Source organism: Rhinolophus sinicus, linkage group LG14 (assembly GCF_036562045.2).
Source record: "Rhinolophus sinicus isolate RSC01 linkage group LG14, ASM3656204v1, whole genome shotgun sequence".
Lineage (NCBI taxonomy): Eukaryota > Metazoa > Chordata > Mammalia > Chiroptera > Rhinolophidae > Rhinolophus > Rhinolophus sinicus.
Window position 1 is genome coordinate 29,151,382 of NC_133763.1, and position 18,247 is coordinate 29,169,628.

Genomic DNA, 18,247 nt, shown 5'->3' on the forward strand with positions numbered 1-18,247 from the left:
CTTCTTCAATTTGTTTTAAAAATGTTTTATAATTTTCAGTATATAGGTCTTTCACATCCTTGGTTAAGTTTATTCCTAGGTATTTTATTCTTTTTGTTAAATTGCAAAAGGAATTTTTTATTTTATTTCTTTTTCTGAGATTTCATTGTTAGTATGTAGGAATGCAATGGACTTTTGTACGTTGATTTCGTAGTTGGCAACTTTACTGTATTCATTTATTGTTTCTAATAGCTTTTTAATGGAGTCTTTAAGGTTTTCTATGTATAACATCATGTCACCTGCAAAAAGTGACAATTTAACTTCTTCATTCCCAATTTGGATGCCTTTTATTTCTTTCTCTTGCCTGATTGCTCTGGCTAGGACTTTAATACTATGTTGAAGAGCAAAGGTGATTGGGGACAGTCCTGTCGTGTTCCTGAACATATGGCAAAGGACATCAGTTTTTCACTGTTAATTCTGATAGTATAGCTGAGGGTTTTTCATAAATGACCTGTATTATGTTGAGGTATTTTCTTGTATACCCATTTTATTAAGTGTTTTAATCATAAGTGGATGTTGTATCTTGTCTTTTTCTGCATCTATTGATATAATCACATGATTTTTATCCTTTATTTTGTTTATGTGGTGTGTCACATTAATAGATTTGCATATGTTGAACCATCCTCATGCCCCTGAGATGAACCCCACTTGGTCATGGTGTATAATCTTTTTAATGCATTGTTGCATTTGATTTGCTAGAATTTTATTTAGGATTTTTGTATCTGTATTCATCAGAGGGATTGGTGTGTAATTTTCATTTTTTTATGTTAAACTTACCAGGTTTTGGTATCAGGGTACTGTTGGACTCATAAAATGAGTTAGGGAGTACTCTCTCCTCTCTCTTCTTCAATTTTATTGGAAGAGTTTGAGTAGGAGGGGTATTAGATCCTCTTAGAATGTTTGGTAGAATTCACTAGTGAAGCCATCTGGTCCTGGACTTTTGCTTTTGGGAAGGATTTAGATGACTGATTCAATTTCCTTACTGTTGATTGGTCTATTTAGATTTGTAGTTTGTGATTATTCGGCCTAGGAAGGCTATGTGTTTCTAAGAACATGTCCATTTCTTCTAGGTTATTGAATTTGGTGGCATATAATCCTTCATAGTATTCTTGAATGAGTCTTTGTATTTCTGTGGCATCCATGATAACTTCCCCTCTTTCATTTCTGATTTTTTCATTTTGTCTTTTTTTTATCTTAGTGAGTGTAGCCAAGGGTTTGTCAATTTTATTAATCTTCTCAAAGAACCAGCTTTTTGTTGCATTAATTCTTTCTAATGTCTTTTTGTTTTCTATTTCATTTAGTTATGCTCTGATTTTTATTATTTCCTTCCTTTTGCTGACTTTCGGTTTCATTGTTCTTCTTTTTCTAATTCTTTGTGGTGTAACATGAGGTTATTTATCTGGGATTTTTCTTCTTTCGTGAGATCTGTAATGATATAAATTTCTCTCTTAAAACGGCTTTCACTGTGTCCCAAAAATTTTGGTAGGATGTATTTTCATTCTCATTTGTTTCTATGTATCTTTTGATCTCTCCTCTTATTTCTTCTTTGACCCAGTTGTTCTTTAAAAGTATGTTGTTTGATTTCCATATATTTGTTGTTTTTTCTGCTTTCTTTTTGCAATTGATATCCAATTTCAAATGCTTGTGATCAGAGAATATGCTTGGTATGATTTCAATCTTCTTAAATTTGATGAAGCAAGTTTTATGTCCCAATATATGGTCTATCCTTGAGAATGTTTAATGTACATTTGAAAAGATTGTATAGTCTGATGTTCTAGAATGAAGTGCTCTATAAAAGTCAATTATGTCCATTTCATCTAATGTGTTATTTAGAGCTGTTATTTCATTGATCTATCCATAGCTGTCGATGTATTTAGGTTCCCTACTATAATTGTGTTTTGGACAATTTCTTCTTTCAGGTCTATTAGTAGTTGCTTACTATATTTCAGTGCTTCCTGATTGGGGACATAAATATTGATGGCTATTATGTCTTCTTGTTGTATAGTCCCCTTTATCATTATGAAATGTCCATTTTTGTCTCTTGTTACCTTTTTATACCGAAGTCTGTTTCATCTGATATCAGTATGGGTACACCTGCTGTTCTCTGGATACCATTTGTTTGGAGTATCAGTTTCCACCCTTTCACTTGAGTCTGTATTTGTCTTTGTAGTTGAGACGTGTATCTTGGAGGCAGCATACGATTGGGTTTAGTTTTCTGATCCAAACTGGTACATTGTGCCTTTTAATTGGTGAGTTCAATCCACTTACATTTAGGGTGATTATTGATATATGAGAATTTCCTATCATTCAATGTCTGGTTTTTTGGTAGGATGGTGTGTGTCTCCATAGTTTCTTTGCCTTTTTATTGCTGTCTATTATTCGTGTGGTGGTATTCTATGATTTTTCCATCTATTTCTTTTTTTTTCGTTATATGTTTCAGTTCTGAATTGTTTTTTGAACTTGGTTACCACTAAGTTTATTTAAAAGAAAGTTTGATATTTAGAGTATTCAATTTTCTTCATTATGCTTTGTTTCTCCTTTCCCTTGTGCCAGTTCAGACTTTTATACTCTCCCCTTTCATGTTTTTGTTGTCACAAATTATCTCTATTTCTTATGTGAGTTGAGTTCTGCGCTGCAGTAGCAAGATGTCTTTTTCCTCTTTTCTTAAGTGTTTTTTTTTTTTTTTCCTTCTGTACTCTGTATGTTATGTGTAAGTGTATAGTGTTCTATTTGATTTAGGGCTTCCCATTTTCTGCTTCTGTCTATTCATAATACTACTCATGGTTTTGTATTCTTTTGCCTTTTTATTTCAGGTCGAATAGCCTCCTTCAGTATTTCTTGTAGTTCAGGTCGTATGTTAGAAAATTTCCTCACTTCTGTATGTCTGGAAAGGTCTTTATTCCTCCTTCATATCTAAAGGATATCTTTGCTGGATATATTATTCTTGGCTCATAATTTCTCTCTTTAAATAGTTTGAATATTTGATTCCACTCCCTCCTGGCTCGTAAAGTTTCTGCTGAAAAATCTGATGATAGTCTAATGGGCTTTCCTTTGTAGGTTACCGTCTTCTTTTCCCTGGCTGACTTGTGGATTCTTTCTTTGTCGTTAAATTTTGTGCTTTGGAGAAGACCTATTCGGATTGATGTAATTAGGTGTTCTGTTGCTTCTTGGATTCGAGGATCCAGTTCTTTCCATAAGTTTGGGAAGTTGTCATCAACTACTTCGACTTGTTTGCGTATACCCTCTTTTTTTTTTTTTTTTAAGATTTTATTGGGGAAGGGGAACAGGACTTTATTGGGGAACAGTATGCACGTCCAGGATTTTTTCCAAGTCAAGTTGTTGTCCTTTCAATTGTAGTTGTAGAGGGCGCAGTTCAGCTCCAGGTCCAGTTGCCGTTGTTAGTTGCAGGGGGACACAGCCCACCATCCCTTGCAGGAGTTGAACCGGTAACCTTGTGGTTGTGAGGATGTGCTCCAACCAACGGAGTCATCCGGGAGCTCAGTGGTAGCTCAGCTTAAGGTGCCGTGTTCAATCTTAGTTGCAGGGGGCAGAGCCCACCATCGCTTGTGGGACCCAAGGAATCGAACTGGCAACCTTGTGGTTGAGAGCCCACTGGCCCATGTGGGAAACAAACCAGCAGCCTTCAGCGTTAGGAGCATGGAGCTCCAACAGCCTGAGCCACCGGGCCGGCCTTGAATATACCCTCTTTTCCCTTCTTCCTTTCTTCTCCTTCTTGTATGCCCATTATTCTTATATTGGTCTTTCTGATGGTGTCAGAAAGTTCTTGTAGAGTTCCTTCATTTCATTTAATGCTCAAGTTTCTCTCTTTTTCCATCTGTGTCTTTTCCAGATTTCTGTCTTCGATGTCATTGATTCTTTCCTCCATCTGGTCAGCAATATTACATAAGCTGGGTATTTCCTTCTTCATTTCTTTTATTGAGTTCTTAATCTCCAAAAATTCTATTTGGTTCTTTTTTTAAAAATTTCACTCTTTGGTAAAATGTTCATTTTGTTCTTTGATTGTGTTTCTGAGTTCATTGAACTGTTCATTGCCTGTTTGTGTTTTCTTGCATCTTGTTGAGATTTTTAAGAACTGCAATCTTGAATTCTCTGTCATTTAAGTGCCGTATTTCCATATCTTTAAGTTAATTTTCTGGAGACTTTTCCTTTCCTTTCTGAGGTGCCTTTTTACCTTGGTTATTCATGGCATTTAATGAAGTATTATTTCTCTTCCTAGGCATCTACAGGGGTAGATTCTGCGACAGATTGATAGGAAGAGGTGTTTCTTTTGTTTTCCAGTAGGTGTTTGTAGAATGTTTTATTTTCTCTCTGGCTGCAGCCTTTTATTCTCTCTCATGCTGTAGTGTTATATTTTCTTTGCAATATTTTCTCACACAGTTATATTTTCTCACACAATGAGGGGATTCCCTGGAAGGTGGGCTTCTCCTATGTGAGTTGGTCACCTGGGTCAGAGGGCACTGCCTCTGTGTGGGTATTTGGAGAGCTGAAGTTCCAAAGCTCTTCCTGCGGCAGTTTCAGAGCCTGTGTGTTTCATCGGCTCTCTTTACTTCTGTAGGGGTCCACCCAGATAGGTGGGGACAGAGGCATGCTGGGTTGTGAGAGGTGGTCCAGAGCAATGGTGGTGACCACCAGCCTCGCCAGTCCTGCACCCAAAGCTCTCTCCCCTTAACCAGAACTAGTTGGGCTCTGAATCCGTGGCTGCAGGCTGCCGTTTTCAGAACTGCAAATATTCTGTTCTTTTGATCTGACATTGCTACCTTTCTACTTCTAGCATTGGGCGGGTGGGGGTGAGGTGAGTTCTGGGAGGGTGGGAAGGGGTCGGCTAGGCTCTATGCCTAAGCCTTCAGTCCTCTGCTTGGCAGTGAAAACAGCCATTTTCACCCTTCTTCCATCAGTCTTTACTCTGAGGTCTCTGCCATGATCGTTGGGTTCAGCTGTGTTATATGCTGATCCCTGAGGCAGGACTGTGAGTTGTAAGCAGAGCACTAGCAGTTCAAATTCTTCCCTCTCCGCCGACTGCGGTAGCTTTGGAACAAAGCTCGGGCTCTGGTCTGCTCCTGTGCCTGCACGGTCCACGTCTCCACACTTTCCCCTTGCCACCTCCCCCGCTTGCCCAAGTTGCCCATGTTTAGATGATTTCAGTTGCGGGGCTTCTTAGTCTTGCCTATCTGTTGTGCAGGGAGTCCTTTGTGGAATTATAGTTGTTCAATTTGTAGTTAATTTATGGGAAGATTTCAAGAAGCTCACCTCATGCCACCATTTTTATGCTGTAATCCTCTATATTTTCTTATATACCATTTTTGTTCCCTTGAGTTTTTAATTGCCTTTCTTTTATTCTTGTATCTTTTGCCTTTGTCATGGCCTTATTTTATTTAAAACTTGATCATATCACATATTCTATCAAGTGTGTGTTTTTCCTTGAATGAGTCTCCCAGGAGTTTCCATCCTGTAGCTCAATCTAAGCTATGTAGGTTTGCTGGACACTGTCCACCAAGGACAATCTCTTTGTAGCTCTCCTGAATTGAACCCAGGGTATCTCTTACATTTCTCTTTCTTGGCTTACTCTCTTGTTTTGTAGGAGTAAGTCTCTAGACACCATCCTAATCTGCATATGTGATTAAGTTTTTGAACTCTTGCATATCTGAAATGTAGGTTCTCCCTTCACATTTAATATTTGTTTAGTTAAAAATTACAGATTGTAAAATGTACTTCCTCAGGAAAAAAGGACTGAGAGTCTCATTATCACTCCTTTGTTTTCTTGTGGTGTTCCAGTTACTTTCCTCATCATCTTTTTACTGTTTAGAAGAGATCCTAAAATTCGACTTGTTTGCTCACTTTTAATTTTCTTAAGTAGGGAGCTGGCTTAGTTCAGCCCTTGCTTTTAAGAATACACCTTTAAAAAAAGAATTTAACTGATTGGAACTAGACTTCTTGTTGTCTACCCTTCAAGTGCTTTGTAAGGCAGATTCAGGCTGATGACATTATTGTTTAGCTACTCATGAACCAGCAATTTTTCTCATAGAGTCTCCAAGGTTGTGGAATTTTGAAAAAAATCTATTTTCCCATTACAATGGAAGTTCTAAAACAGCTTGAATAAAATGTGCTAGAAACAGTAAAAAGATGGATATAGATTACATAGTTCAGAAATACTATTCAGTCATTTTCACAGATGGTAATAGAAAGGGCAGACTAAAGTTTAAGAAAAGAGAAAGTGTAGAGAGCTGCAGAGCTTTGGATGTGAGTTTGGAGTCCTGGATACCTTAGCTGGTTCAGCCACTTACCAGCTAAATATCAGGCACTTAATCTCACTGGATCTCAATTCTGCCTTCATTCATTCAATCCAGACATTAACAAGTATGGAGCACCATTTGTGACTCTGGCATTAGGAATTGGTGATTCAGCAAGTAACAGAACAGATGAAAATCCCTGCCTTCATGGAGTGTAGCTTCTTTCAGAAGAGATATAAGAAACAAATAAGAAAAACAAATAGAATGTGAGGTAATGATTAGTGCTAAAGAGAAAAATATAGCAGAGAAAGTGGGCAGGGCATGTTGGGGTATTTAACTGAAATATTGATGAATGACCTATGCATATACCATAAAATATCCTTGGGGCCTTTTATAACTTGGTGATTTATATGTCATATTTCAAAAATTATATTCTTATTCTAAAAGTTTTCTATAAAATCCCTAAATGGATTCTTTTTCTCCCCCCTTTCTTCCACCTCCCCCCCCGTCCCACTCATGTTTAAGACCTGGCCTGTGCTGGTATTATGAGCCTTGCGCTCCCCCGGCTGGGGCAATCGGTCACCAGTTGCACACTGGTAGCCCACGGCACCCCGTGGCAGCTCAAGCTCACTGGCCCATGTGTGAATCGAACTGGGTGGGTGGCCTTCGGTGTTAGGAGCATGGCGTTCCAACCACCTGAGCCATGGGGCCAGCCCCTTAAATGGATTCTTGAAAAGTTAGTTGGAACTCTTTCTTGTGTTGCTTCAGATACTTTATTAATAACAATTGAAACTATCCCCGTACCACTTTTTTTGGTTTATACTGTGCTTACATTTTGGACTAATGTTTCTTTTATCATCATAGGTAGTCCAATTTGCCCCAATATACTGACCTTTGGGCCATATTTTCCACAGAATGCACTGCATTAATATAGTCTTGATATTTTTTAAGTTCCTAAAACAAAAATGATACTTTTAAATTTCTCACAAAATGGTATCAAATAGAATAAAAACACCAATCATTTAGTGAGAGCCAGGCACAATGCTAGGAACTCTGTTCATTTTCAAGGAACTTATAACCCTCATATTGTTAAAATTTATGGTTCAGGAATAGGTTAAGTCACTTTCAAGGTCTCTCAACTAGTGAATACCAGTGAATAAAATGAGGTCTCTTTTGAGGTTGCTTTCAGCTTTATTGTTTTATTACTCTAAACAATTTGTGTGAAATTTGCTAGGGTGTGGTGTTCAATTTATAGTGTCAAAAAACAAAAACTGGGTTGCCTAAAGATGGCAGGTTTGAACACTACATACGTTATCCCCACCTTCTGTTTGTTTACATATCATTCCTTTTAAGAAATTCATCTTCTTGTGTCTATGTTGATCCTGAAGGATAATGGTGTGAAGAAAACACAGTCCCTGTCTTCATGTTTGGGGATTAAATTAAATGTTAATATATGTAAAGGCATATAAGAACTTTGCAATAAATTATTATTGCTATTATGATTAATATTACCGTCATGGTGTAACTAACAACAATCGTAAAATTAGAGGAGGTTCTTTAGAGCACATAGATCCTACTGCTTCTTTATTTGCTAATTTGACTAATGCGACTCTAGAAAAGTTCACTGACTTCTAATAACATGAAAAGAAAATGAGTTAATGTCCTATAATTTATGGTGAATGCATTTGGCCTGTGATTGATGAAGTGCTGGAATATAAAAAATTTTCAAAGAAGTGCTCTTGAGGGTGGAGACATTATCTTGTTCCTAGTGCCTGGCATCTACTAAACCATAGAATGTCAACTTGAGTGGAGTGGAATGGAAGCTATTTTCAAAATCTAGCTTAACTAAACACAGTGCTGTCATGATTATGGCATCATCTAGGAACAAAGGCCCCTCATTAGGTAAATCAGCCATTGTTTTAAAATCCCCAAAGAAACAACTAGCCATCATCTATAATTGTGTGCAGCATTATTGACATGCATCATAAGGAACAATGTATAACAGTGTTCCCACATGTGTGGCTGACCAGGACAAAGATATGGTCAGCCATAGCTTTTTTAATTGATCATAAACAATAAGTAGAGTTGGGTAGTCTATAAAGTTGTTGTGTCCCTAGTTTCTCCTTTTCATATTTTTACTCTTCTTCTTGATGACCCCCTAACCCAATCAACTTCATTCATTCATTCATATGTCCAACAAATAGTTATTTGTGCTTGCAATGGACTAGGCACTCTGCTAGATGCTGAGAATACAAAAAGGAACAAAAACATTCATGTGTCCCTATTCTCAGGTTTAGTGGAGAAAGGTAATCAGATATACAAATACATGTATAATACAATTGTGAAACATGCCATGAAGGAGGATTATATTATGCCGTGAGTGTCTCTAGTGAGAGAAGTCACGGAAGGTGGTCCTGAGGAACTGCAGCTGAACTAAGATCTGAAGGATAAGTGTTATACAGAGGAACACAAGAGGGATGTACGTATGCAAAGACTTTCCCTATCAGTTCTTCCTTGGGCATTCTGAGTCTCACTTTCTAAGCCTAGCAGAAAAGAAAGGATCTGATGCCATTTGTACTGTTTGTCAGTGTCAGGCCTGTCCTTTCTCCTGTCTTACCCACTATAAATCTCTTCTTCCTTCATCAAGTAAGTAATGCTTGTTTTCTAAGCTTGGATTTTCTATCAAAACGGGGATTTATTATCCTGGTTTATTATATCCTGTCCTGGTATAGAGACACCTCATGAGTTCCTTCCTTCCACACTCCTTTCATTCATCTTTTGCCTCTACTTCTATGCCCAAGCTTTTATTAAGCCTCTTGCACCCCTACCAGGACTTCAGCTTCTTCCTGTAATGGGCATTCAGGTTTCTAGAAGAGGCCCAACCCTTCTCTCTTACTTGCTATCTGGGTGATGTGGAAAAACACACATAATCTCTCTGTGCCTCCTTTGACTCATCTGTGCAATGGGCCTCATCTTTCTCAGCTTCTAAAGTTGCTGTCAACATTACCTACCTCATATAGAATGCTTTAACCATATTGGTTATTCAGAAAATTTTAACCCCTACCCTCACTCAAACATCCAAATGCTTAGTTCTTCCAAATACATAAGTTTTTACATTTTATTTTTATTTTTTAAAGATTTTCATTGAAATGTAGCTAACATACAATATTATATTAGTTTCAGGTATACATCATAGTTATTCAACATTACCCACCTGACACTATACATAGCCATTACCATATTATTGATTATATTCTCTATACTTTATATCCCCATGACTATTTTATAACTACCGATTTGTGTATTTCTTAATCCCTTCACCTTTTCACCCTGTCCCTCACCCTCCTTTTATCTATCACCCAGATAGATCTAGCACCCATTTGACACCATACATAGTTATTACAGTATTATCAACTATATTCCTTATGCTATATCCTATATCCCCATGACTACTGTGTAACAACCAACTTGTAGCTCTTTTTTTTTTTTTTTTTAAAGATTTTATTGGAGAAGGGGAACAGGACTTTATTGGGGAACAGTGTGCACTTTCAGGACTTTTCTCCAAGTCAAGTTGTTGTTTCAATCTTAGTTGTGGAGGGTTCTGTTCAGCTTCAAGTTGTTGTTCTTTCAGTCTTAGTTGTGGAGGGCGCAGCTCAGCTCCAGGTCCAGTTGCCGTTGCTAGTTGCAGGGGGCACAGCCCACCATCCCTGCGGGAGTCGAACCGGCAACCTTGTGGTTGAGAGGATGCGCTCCAACCAACTGAGCCATCTGGGAGATCAGCGGCATCTCAGCTCAAGGTGCCGTGTTCAATTTTAGTTGCAGGGGGCGCTGCCCACCATCCCTTGCAGGAGTCGAGGAATTGAACTGGCAACCTTGTGGTTGAGAGCCCACGCTCCAACCAACTGAGCCATCCGGGAGGCAGCTCAGCTCAAGGCGCCGTGTTCAACCTTAGTTGCAGGGGGCAGAGCCCACCATCCCTTGCGGGACTCGAGGAATTGAACTGGCAACCTTGTGTTGGGAGCCCACTGGCCCATGTGGGAATGGAACCGGCAGCCTTTGGAGTTAGGAGCATGGAGCTCTAACCGCCTGAGCCACCGGGCCGGCCCCCAATTTGTACTTCTTAATCCCTTCCCCTTTTTCACCTCCCCCAACTTGCCCCCTCTAATATGGCAATCATTAAAATATTCTCTGTATCTATGAGTTTGTTTCTGTTTTGTTTAGTTTGTTCTTTAGATCCACTTACATAATCTAGGCTGGAAATCTGACATATTTGCCACAGTGACAAAATATCACCTGGTCTTTAAGATACCTTTATGAATTTGAAGGCCATCAATGGATCTTTTAGTTATCCTATTCTATCAAGAAAAATCCCAGTCTCGCTCACTTCATCTTAGTTTTAACTTTGAAATCCTTTAAATTTTGAGGGTTTTAGTTGAACACTTTTCATCTTTTACATGTCATATTTTTTATTGTGGATCTCAGAATTTCACATGGTAGCCTTTTCTAGCCAAAGGGCCATGTAGTTAATGTGTCACCCAGAGAAAGTGTCTTTTCTCAGGTCATATATTCATTTTATATCCTCTCGGGAGATAAGTTGAATCAGAAAACCAACTGCGGCTAAGTTGAATCAGAAAGCCAACAATGGAAATGTAGTCAACCTACTACATTTCCCTAGACTGCTCTTCAAAATTACCTTTCATCAAACCTCTTGCATCTCCTCTCAGCTTTGTTTCATATTTCATTGAAAAAACAGACACTGTCAGTCAGGAATTCCCTCATCTTTCCATCACCAAGTTGATCCAGTGCTCTGATCTGCACACATCTTCTCTACCTTCTTTCTTATTACCCCAATGAAGAGTCCCTACTTTTATCTACGGCAAGTACTCATTTGTACTTTGCAGCCTATCCTCTCTCATCTTCTAAAGGATTTTGATTAAGTATCCTTCTCCTTATATCATTAGTTACTCATTCTCTACAGGATTATTTCCATCAGAATGTAATAAGCTGTAATATATTTTATTTCAGGGGGAAATGAACTCTCCATCTCCCTATGAAGTGTCCCTTCATAGCAAAACTTTGAAAACATATTGTCTTTTAGTCATTGTCTTCACTTTCTCACATTTTCTCCACAGCACACTTCAGAGTTTCTTTTCCAATACTTCATCCCTATTGTCAAGGTCACTAATGATTTTCACATTGCTAACTCCAGTGGTTATTTCTATGCTTTTATTTTACTTAACCTTCCTCTGGGATTTGACTTACAGCTTCCTTCTTAAAATAGCTTTTCCTTTTCCCCCCTCATGCTTCTGTGGTACTATGTAGGAGGTATGATTAAAAAATACAGTGAATGTTTAAATTTTAAATTATTACAGTAAAAGACACATTGCCATTAACCCCTCCCCCCAAAAAAAATACTCCCCCTCACTTCAAACACACTTATACCATCGTCTTGACACTTTCTGAAGCAGTTCTGGAAGTCCTCTTTCATGAGTGTCTTTAGTTGTGCTGTCATGGCTGCCTTGATGTCTTGAATCGATTAAAAACGTTTACCTTTCGTGGTCATTTTGACTTTGGGGAAGAGTCAGAAGTTGCACTGTGCCAGATCTAGTGAATAAGGTGGATGAGAACACACAGTAATGTTTTTATTTGACAGAAATTGTCCTATACCAGAAGCAATGTAGCCTTCCAGTTGTGATCACAAAATACGGTGAATGCTGCTGGCCGAGTGCTATCCAACGGAAAGGCAGGGATCTTCAACACGGGAAGTGGCACATTGAACCTTAGTAACAGTGTATGATAAGTTTCAACTTTTTCGGTGCATTCAGTCAGGTGTGAGCTACAGTTGAGAGAAGATGTGTGTTAAAGTATGCCATAAATCCTCCTCCTCATGACAATGCTCTGAGTCACACATCACTTCTGGTATACAATAATTTCTGTCAAATAAAAACATTGTGGTGTGTCTTCATCCACCTTATTCACCGAACCTGGCACAGCGTGACTTCTGGCTCTTCCCTAAAGTCAAAATTATTCAGGACATTGAGGCAGCTACAAAGAGTAACTGAAGACAGTCATGAAAGAGGACTTCCAGAACTGCTTCAGAAAGCGGCAAGAATGATGGGATGTGTTTGAAGGGAGGGGGAATATTTTGAGGGGGATTAATGGCATTGTGTCTTTTACTGTAATAAGTTTTATTTAAACTTTCACTGTATTGTTTGATCACACCTCATATCTTCGAGAGCCTGAGTCAGAGATTTTTACATTTAATTGAAGTTGTGCTATCTAGGACAAACCTGTAAGGGTGTAAAGGAAGCAGAAGAGAGCAGAGAAAGAATCTAGGCAAAGATTCAAGCCCAAGCCATCGTCATCTCTCATCTTGACCACTGCAGTGATGGCGTCTGTGTTATCTTTGTGCTTCACCTCTTGCTCCACCTGTAGAATATTCTTTATACACCTTTCAGAGTACTCCTGTTAAGACACAAATCAAATAATGCTATACAATTGCTCAAAATCCTATAGTCATTTCTCATCGCACTGAGAGTAAAATCCCTACTCCTTACCCGGGTTTACAAAACAATACATAATCTGGCCCCAGTATATTTTTCCAACCTCATTTTTTGCTGAATTTCCCTTTACCCTTTATGCTCAGCCACATCAGCTGCGTCTCTTGGCTCCTCAATCACACCAATAATGTTCCTGTTTGGGGGTCTTTATTTTGGCTGTTTTTCCTTTTTTACTGTCACTCAGATCTCAGTTTAAATATCAACTTCTAAGACAGGCTTCCTTGATCAATCAATCACTAATTTTAAAAGTCATCTATACAGCACTTAGTACTGTCTGTTATTTTTCTTATTAATTTGTTTAGCCATTCAATCATTCATTCATTCATTCATTCATTCATTCATCCAATTGTTGCTTTCTCACTGTTACTGTGTAAATGCTTTTAGGGTAAATATATCTTACATGTCTTATTCATCTCTCTATATTCAGCACCTAGAACTAGTGGTTCATAGTAGGCATACAATGCATATTTTTATTTTTATTATTTATTTATTTTATAAATGAAAGTTTATTGGGGGTGACAATTGTTAGTAAAGTTACATAGATTTCAGGTATATAATTCTGTATTACATCATCTATAAATCACATTGTGTGTTCACCACCCAGAGTCAGTTCTCCTTCCATCACCATATATTTGATCTTCTTTACCTTCATCTACCACCCCTTACCCTCCGGTAATTACTAAACTATTGTCTGGTAACCACTAAAATATTGCATATTTTTAAATGAATGTTGACCCACCTATTTCCTTAGAAATGGTTATATGGGCAACTTAGCCTGCACATTTTTCATGATGTTTTTGTGGATATATTTCTAAGCATCAAATAATAAATAAAACAAACCCCTTTATTGTCAACCTTGATTATATTTTGCGGTGTCCTTTGACATACCATGATATCAAATTACTGTATTATCTTCATATATTTGGGCCATACCTTTAGTAAAACACAGCGACAAAAATAAAACTCATGCATGAGAATTTAGGACATAGCATGAATAGTTGGTGCCCTCAAAAATACCTACAAAGCACTGATGGTGTGGAAAATCACAAGCTCTATTCCTTGTTACGTATTTGCTTTAAAAATATATATTGCCATTAACAAAATTTACAAAAATAAAAAATTGGCAACAATTTAAAAAATACATATTGCCATCTCCTCGTTGAAGACAATCTTCATGAGTCTCTCATGCTTTTGCACATCTTGTAAGCAGAGGTACTGACTGCCTTTGTTCTAGACTAACTTTTCAAGGATGTTTATATAGCAGAAGCCATGGAAACTAGAGATAGTGTCTCTGGAGCAAAGGACAGGCATAGAAAATTACTGCTCATTTTAAAAGATTTAGGTTCCCTAAACTCATGGTTCCTTTGCTGTAACACCAACCACTGCACATCCAGATACTCTGCATTGCTGGTGCAAAAATAGCAATATTCTGGGCACTGCTATTGCTGTGGGTAATAAACTTTCCTTTGTCTCTTTCTCAGGGGTCATGAGCTTTCTACCAGCATCTATGAAATGGTGGCAGATTAACTGTTATTTTGCAAGTTGCATGAAATCTCAGACCTTTAACAGTTCCCCACATTCTTGTATTCCTCATCAATATTGCAGAGATTTTGTTGGGCTTTCAGCTTTGGCCAGCTGCTATGTTTTTCTTGTTTTGTTTTTACTAAATTTAGGCAAAAGAATGAAATCTACCTTCTTTTGGGAAAACAAACAAACAAACAAACAAACACAAAAAAACTTCAAATAGTCACTGTGGTAGGCAAATAATGTTCCCCAAATGCCCATATCCTAATCTCCATAATCTGTGAATATGTTAGGTTACATAGGGGAATCAAGGATGCAGAGGAATTTGAGTTGTTAGCTGACCTTGAGATGGGGAGATTGTCCTGGATTATCTGCGTGAGCCCAGTGTAATTATGAGGGTATTTGAGTGTAAAAGAGAACGTCAGAGTGATGTGATTTGAGAAAGACCACCAATCATTGCTGGCTTTTAAGATGAAAGGGCAGACTAGAAGCCAAGGAATGTGGGAAGCCTCTGGAAACTGGACAAGGCAAGAAAACAGATTTTCCCCTAGAGTCTCCAGAAAGGAACAAAACCCTACTGACGCCTTGATTTTGGGTCAATGAAACCCGTTTCTGACAGCTGATTTCCAGAACTGAAGATAATGCATTGTGTTGTTTTAAGGTACTAAATTTGTGGTAATTTGTTACAGTGGCAATAGGAAACTAATACAGTCACAGACTCTGGATTAAGTTTTTTCATGAGAATGGCTGCACGAATACAGACATATCTTGGAGTTATTGCTGGTTTGGTTTCAGCTCACATAATGAAAATCACAGTAAAGCAAGTTGTGATCTTTTTGCTAGTGGAGGGTCTTGCCTTCAATTTGTAAAAAACGCAACATCTGTGAAGTACAACAAAACAAGGCATGCCTGGATATTTTAATTTCACCTTTATATAGAGCTGGTAGTGAAATATGAATGGTGTGGGGACAGAGCCCCGGAGAGCAGTTTACAGGCTCTCGGCCTCACGTGAAGGGGTGCTGGCTCGGGTGGTGAATGGCCGTCGGCTGTGGCTGATTGGCCGTCGGCTGTGGCCGGTTAGCCAATTGGCTGCTGGTATAACTGCTGCGGCTACGAAGGATTGCCGAGGAGCCGAGCAGAGCCAAGAGAGCGGAAGAGGAGAGCCGAGAGAGAGGAACAGAGGAGAGAGTGGAGAAGAGTCGTCGGTCGGTCAGTTGGCGGAAAAGCGGATGGCAGGTCGGCGTCCGGTGGGCCCAGCCTCCAGTGAGACCGTGGTGGTATGGCTCCCCTACCTATGGCTCCGTGGGTGTTCCTTGTTGGCCTCACCGTATCCTGCGTTCTTACGTGGGGAGCGGGACCAGAGACCCTGCAGGCCGCCCCGCACGACAAATGGCGCAGCGAGCAGGGTCTCCCGCACGACAAATGGCGCAGCGAGCAGGGTCTCCTGCCCGACAATTGGTAAATTATGTTTGGGTGTGAAAGGAAAGACTTTTTGTATCTTAGAAGGCACTATTTGATTTTAAATCAAAGAAAAAATATATTTTAGGGACAATCTTATATCACTGATTTATTGGATTAAAGGATCAAGGAGAATCTTTCTAACTCCTCTTCTGTGCAGTACTTCCTAGGTCTAACTACTCTGTCATTAGGAAGACAGGTGCACACAGGGCAGATCTTCCCTACCCTACCATACTGTGTCAGTAGTTTCTCTTATGAAATTTGTGATCACACAGAGTGGTGGTAAAGCCCTCCCCTTAACCTTGGCTGTATCCACGTAATAAAGAAGTCTTATTGGTCTTAATGAAAAAGTTCATTTGGGAATAGTATGACAGGAGGACCTCAGATCTTTGGCTATATTTCTGATTTCAGGAAAATAGCTCCTTTGCTGAGTTTTTAATTGTTTTGAGTCTATGGATCACAATGTTAGGATATTCTTAGTACCTCGAGTGAGTTATGAATTAATTATGTTATTAAATACCCTTGGAATGGTTTGTAATACAATTTTAATGAAGTGGTTTAATTTAAAATGAAATTGTGTTTTAATTATCATAAAGTGTTTGAGCATAAGCTCAAATGAATTTTACAAAGATAATTTTTGGTATATGTGAAATAATTGTTTAGGATCATGCTGGAGTTTTTTTAGGTTACATGGATCTCAGTGAAGGGGCTTATTTTTTTTTTTTTTTCATTTGAAGGTGGATAATATATGAGTCCATTAAATCTCTATATGTTTGCAGTTGACAGCACTAAATCTGGGAAACAACCTTTTAGAAGAAGTTCCAGAAGAGGTGAAATACCTTTCATCCTTGAAGACGCTCCATTTATTTGGAAATAGGATTCGTAGATTTGCATCTGGAGCATGTGGTAAGTTAACCAACAAAAATAACGTTTATAGTATCAAACTTAGTCCCCTTATTATTTTTAATAATTTGGAACTAAAGTGAAAAAGGAATTTCACATATTTTAATCTTTTTTATTAGAGATATTTACACACTGCTCTTGAAATTAAGGTGTTTTGGGTTTTCTTTTTTCAATGTTGTATTATATATTTCTTTACACATAGACCTAAGAAAATAAGTAAGCATTAGTGTTAGGGAATTTTCCCCTTTTCAGAATCAGTGTACATTTAGATTCTTGCATCTGTGTGCCCTTTCTCTGTGCCAAAGTGAAAACTAGTGGAAATCAAATCGAGAAGAGTTTTCTACAGCTTTCCTTGTTCTTCACACTTTTTATTCTCCCTCAGATACTAAGTCACGATCTTTGATCAAGATGCTAAGTTTAAATCAATTTGAGGAGAATTTTAAAGAAATGATAGGGGATCCAATAATTGACATTCTTATTTATTTTTCTTTTTGTTTCCTTTAAACCTATAATTTTTCCATTCAGTATGAAACTCTACCTATTTAATGTAGGTAGAGTGGGCTTAAGGACAGAATGCATGACAAAGAAATCCATGTGATTTTTATAGCTCCATTAATTCCAGTAAGGCTCTTCATCACTCTATGTCTTTGTCCCCAATAGAAAAACTAGAGATATATTATAGAATTTATAAGGTTCTGTGAACTTTTGAGGTGTGGGTACTATATATAATCCCTGTCATCATCAAGTAGCCTTTATTAAGGGTATTATTGCATGGGACAGTAAATTAGGGATATATTTGGCAAATAGCACAAATAGACTCTGGTAGATCTCTTTAAAGTACTTTAAAATCTTAGATCACATATCTTGGAGGAATATTTTCCCTTGAGATAAAAACTGTAACAAACACTTATCGATCTTTATGCACATTATATATACAAAACCATAGATTCAGCATTCAATTACAGTTTACTCAGGAAGAAAATAATTTACATAAGAAAAAATTAAGGGCATGAAAACAAATAGTCAATATTATCTTATGAACTATACTGATGGGACAAGCTTAAGTAAAACCTGATGTATACAAATGGTATTAAACAACCTAATTAAGGTTAATTTAGGTTTCTAGAAAGAAATTTTTTTCTTATGTCGCCCTTAAATTTGAGGTTTATAAAATATACATAATCTGTGTACAATGCCCTGAATGTCTTTGGTTTCTATATCTCTTAATTTGGGGCTCTTGAACTTTGAAAAAGCCCATGTGATTGACATAAATTATGTTCTATGACAAGTCCTGATTATCCAAGTGCAGAAACAATTTGGTGTCATGAAGTTGAGCAGTGTCCAGCATGTATTACATGACCCTGTCCCCCTGTTCAGAGCAGATTGGATTAGGGCTAGATATGTGTCCTAAACTGGGTCAGTCATAAATCCTTTGTTGGGGATTGTGATAGAATCTGAAACAGTTTAGTTGGTTTGAACTAATCACCTGAACGAAGACAGAGGTTGCAAACTGGT

The 18,247-nt window shown here is 38.0% G+C and overlaps 1 protein-coding gene across 3 annotated transcripts in view; it reads left to right on the top strand.

The window, feature by feature from the left end:
• The window catches only part of LRRC69 (leucine rich repeat containing 69), a 123,090-nt gene that overhangs the window by 4,745 nt on the left and 100,098 nt on the right, over positions 1-18,247 (top strand). For 2 of the 3 annotated variants that reach the window (XM_074319069.1, XM_074319068.1), the window contains exons 1-2: positions 12,495-15,648; positions 16,609-16,735. In XM_074319069.1, the coding sequence (XP_074175170.1) occupies positions 15,325-15,648; positions 16,609-16,735 (451 nt within the window). In that variant the 5' untranslated portion in view covers positions 12,495-15,324. Of the gene's footprint in view, positions 1-12,494; positions 15,649-16,608; positions 16,736-18,247 lie in introns of those variants that run through there. The other variant, XM_074319070.1, reaches the window with a different exon arrangement.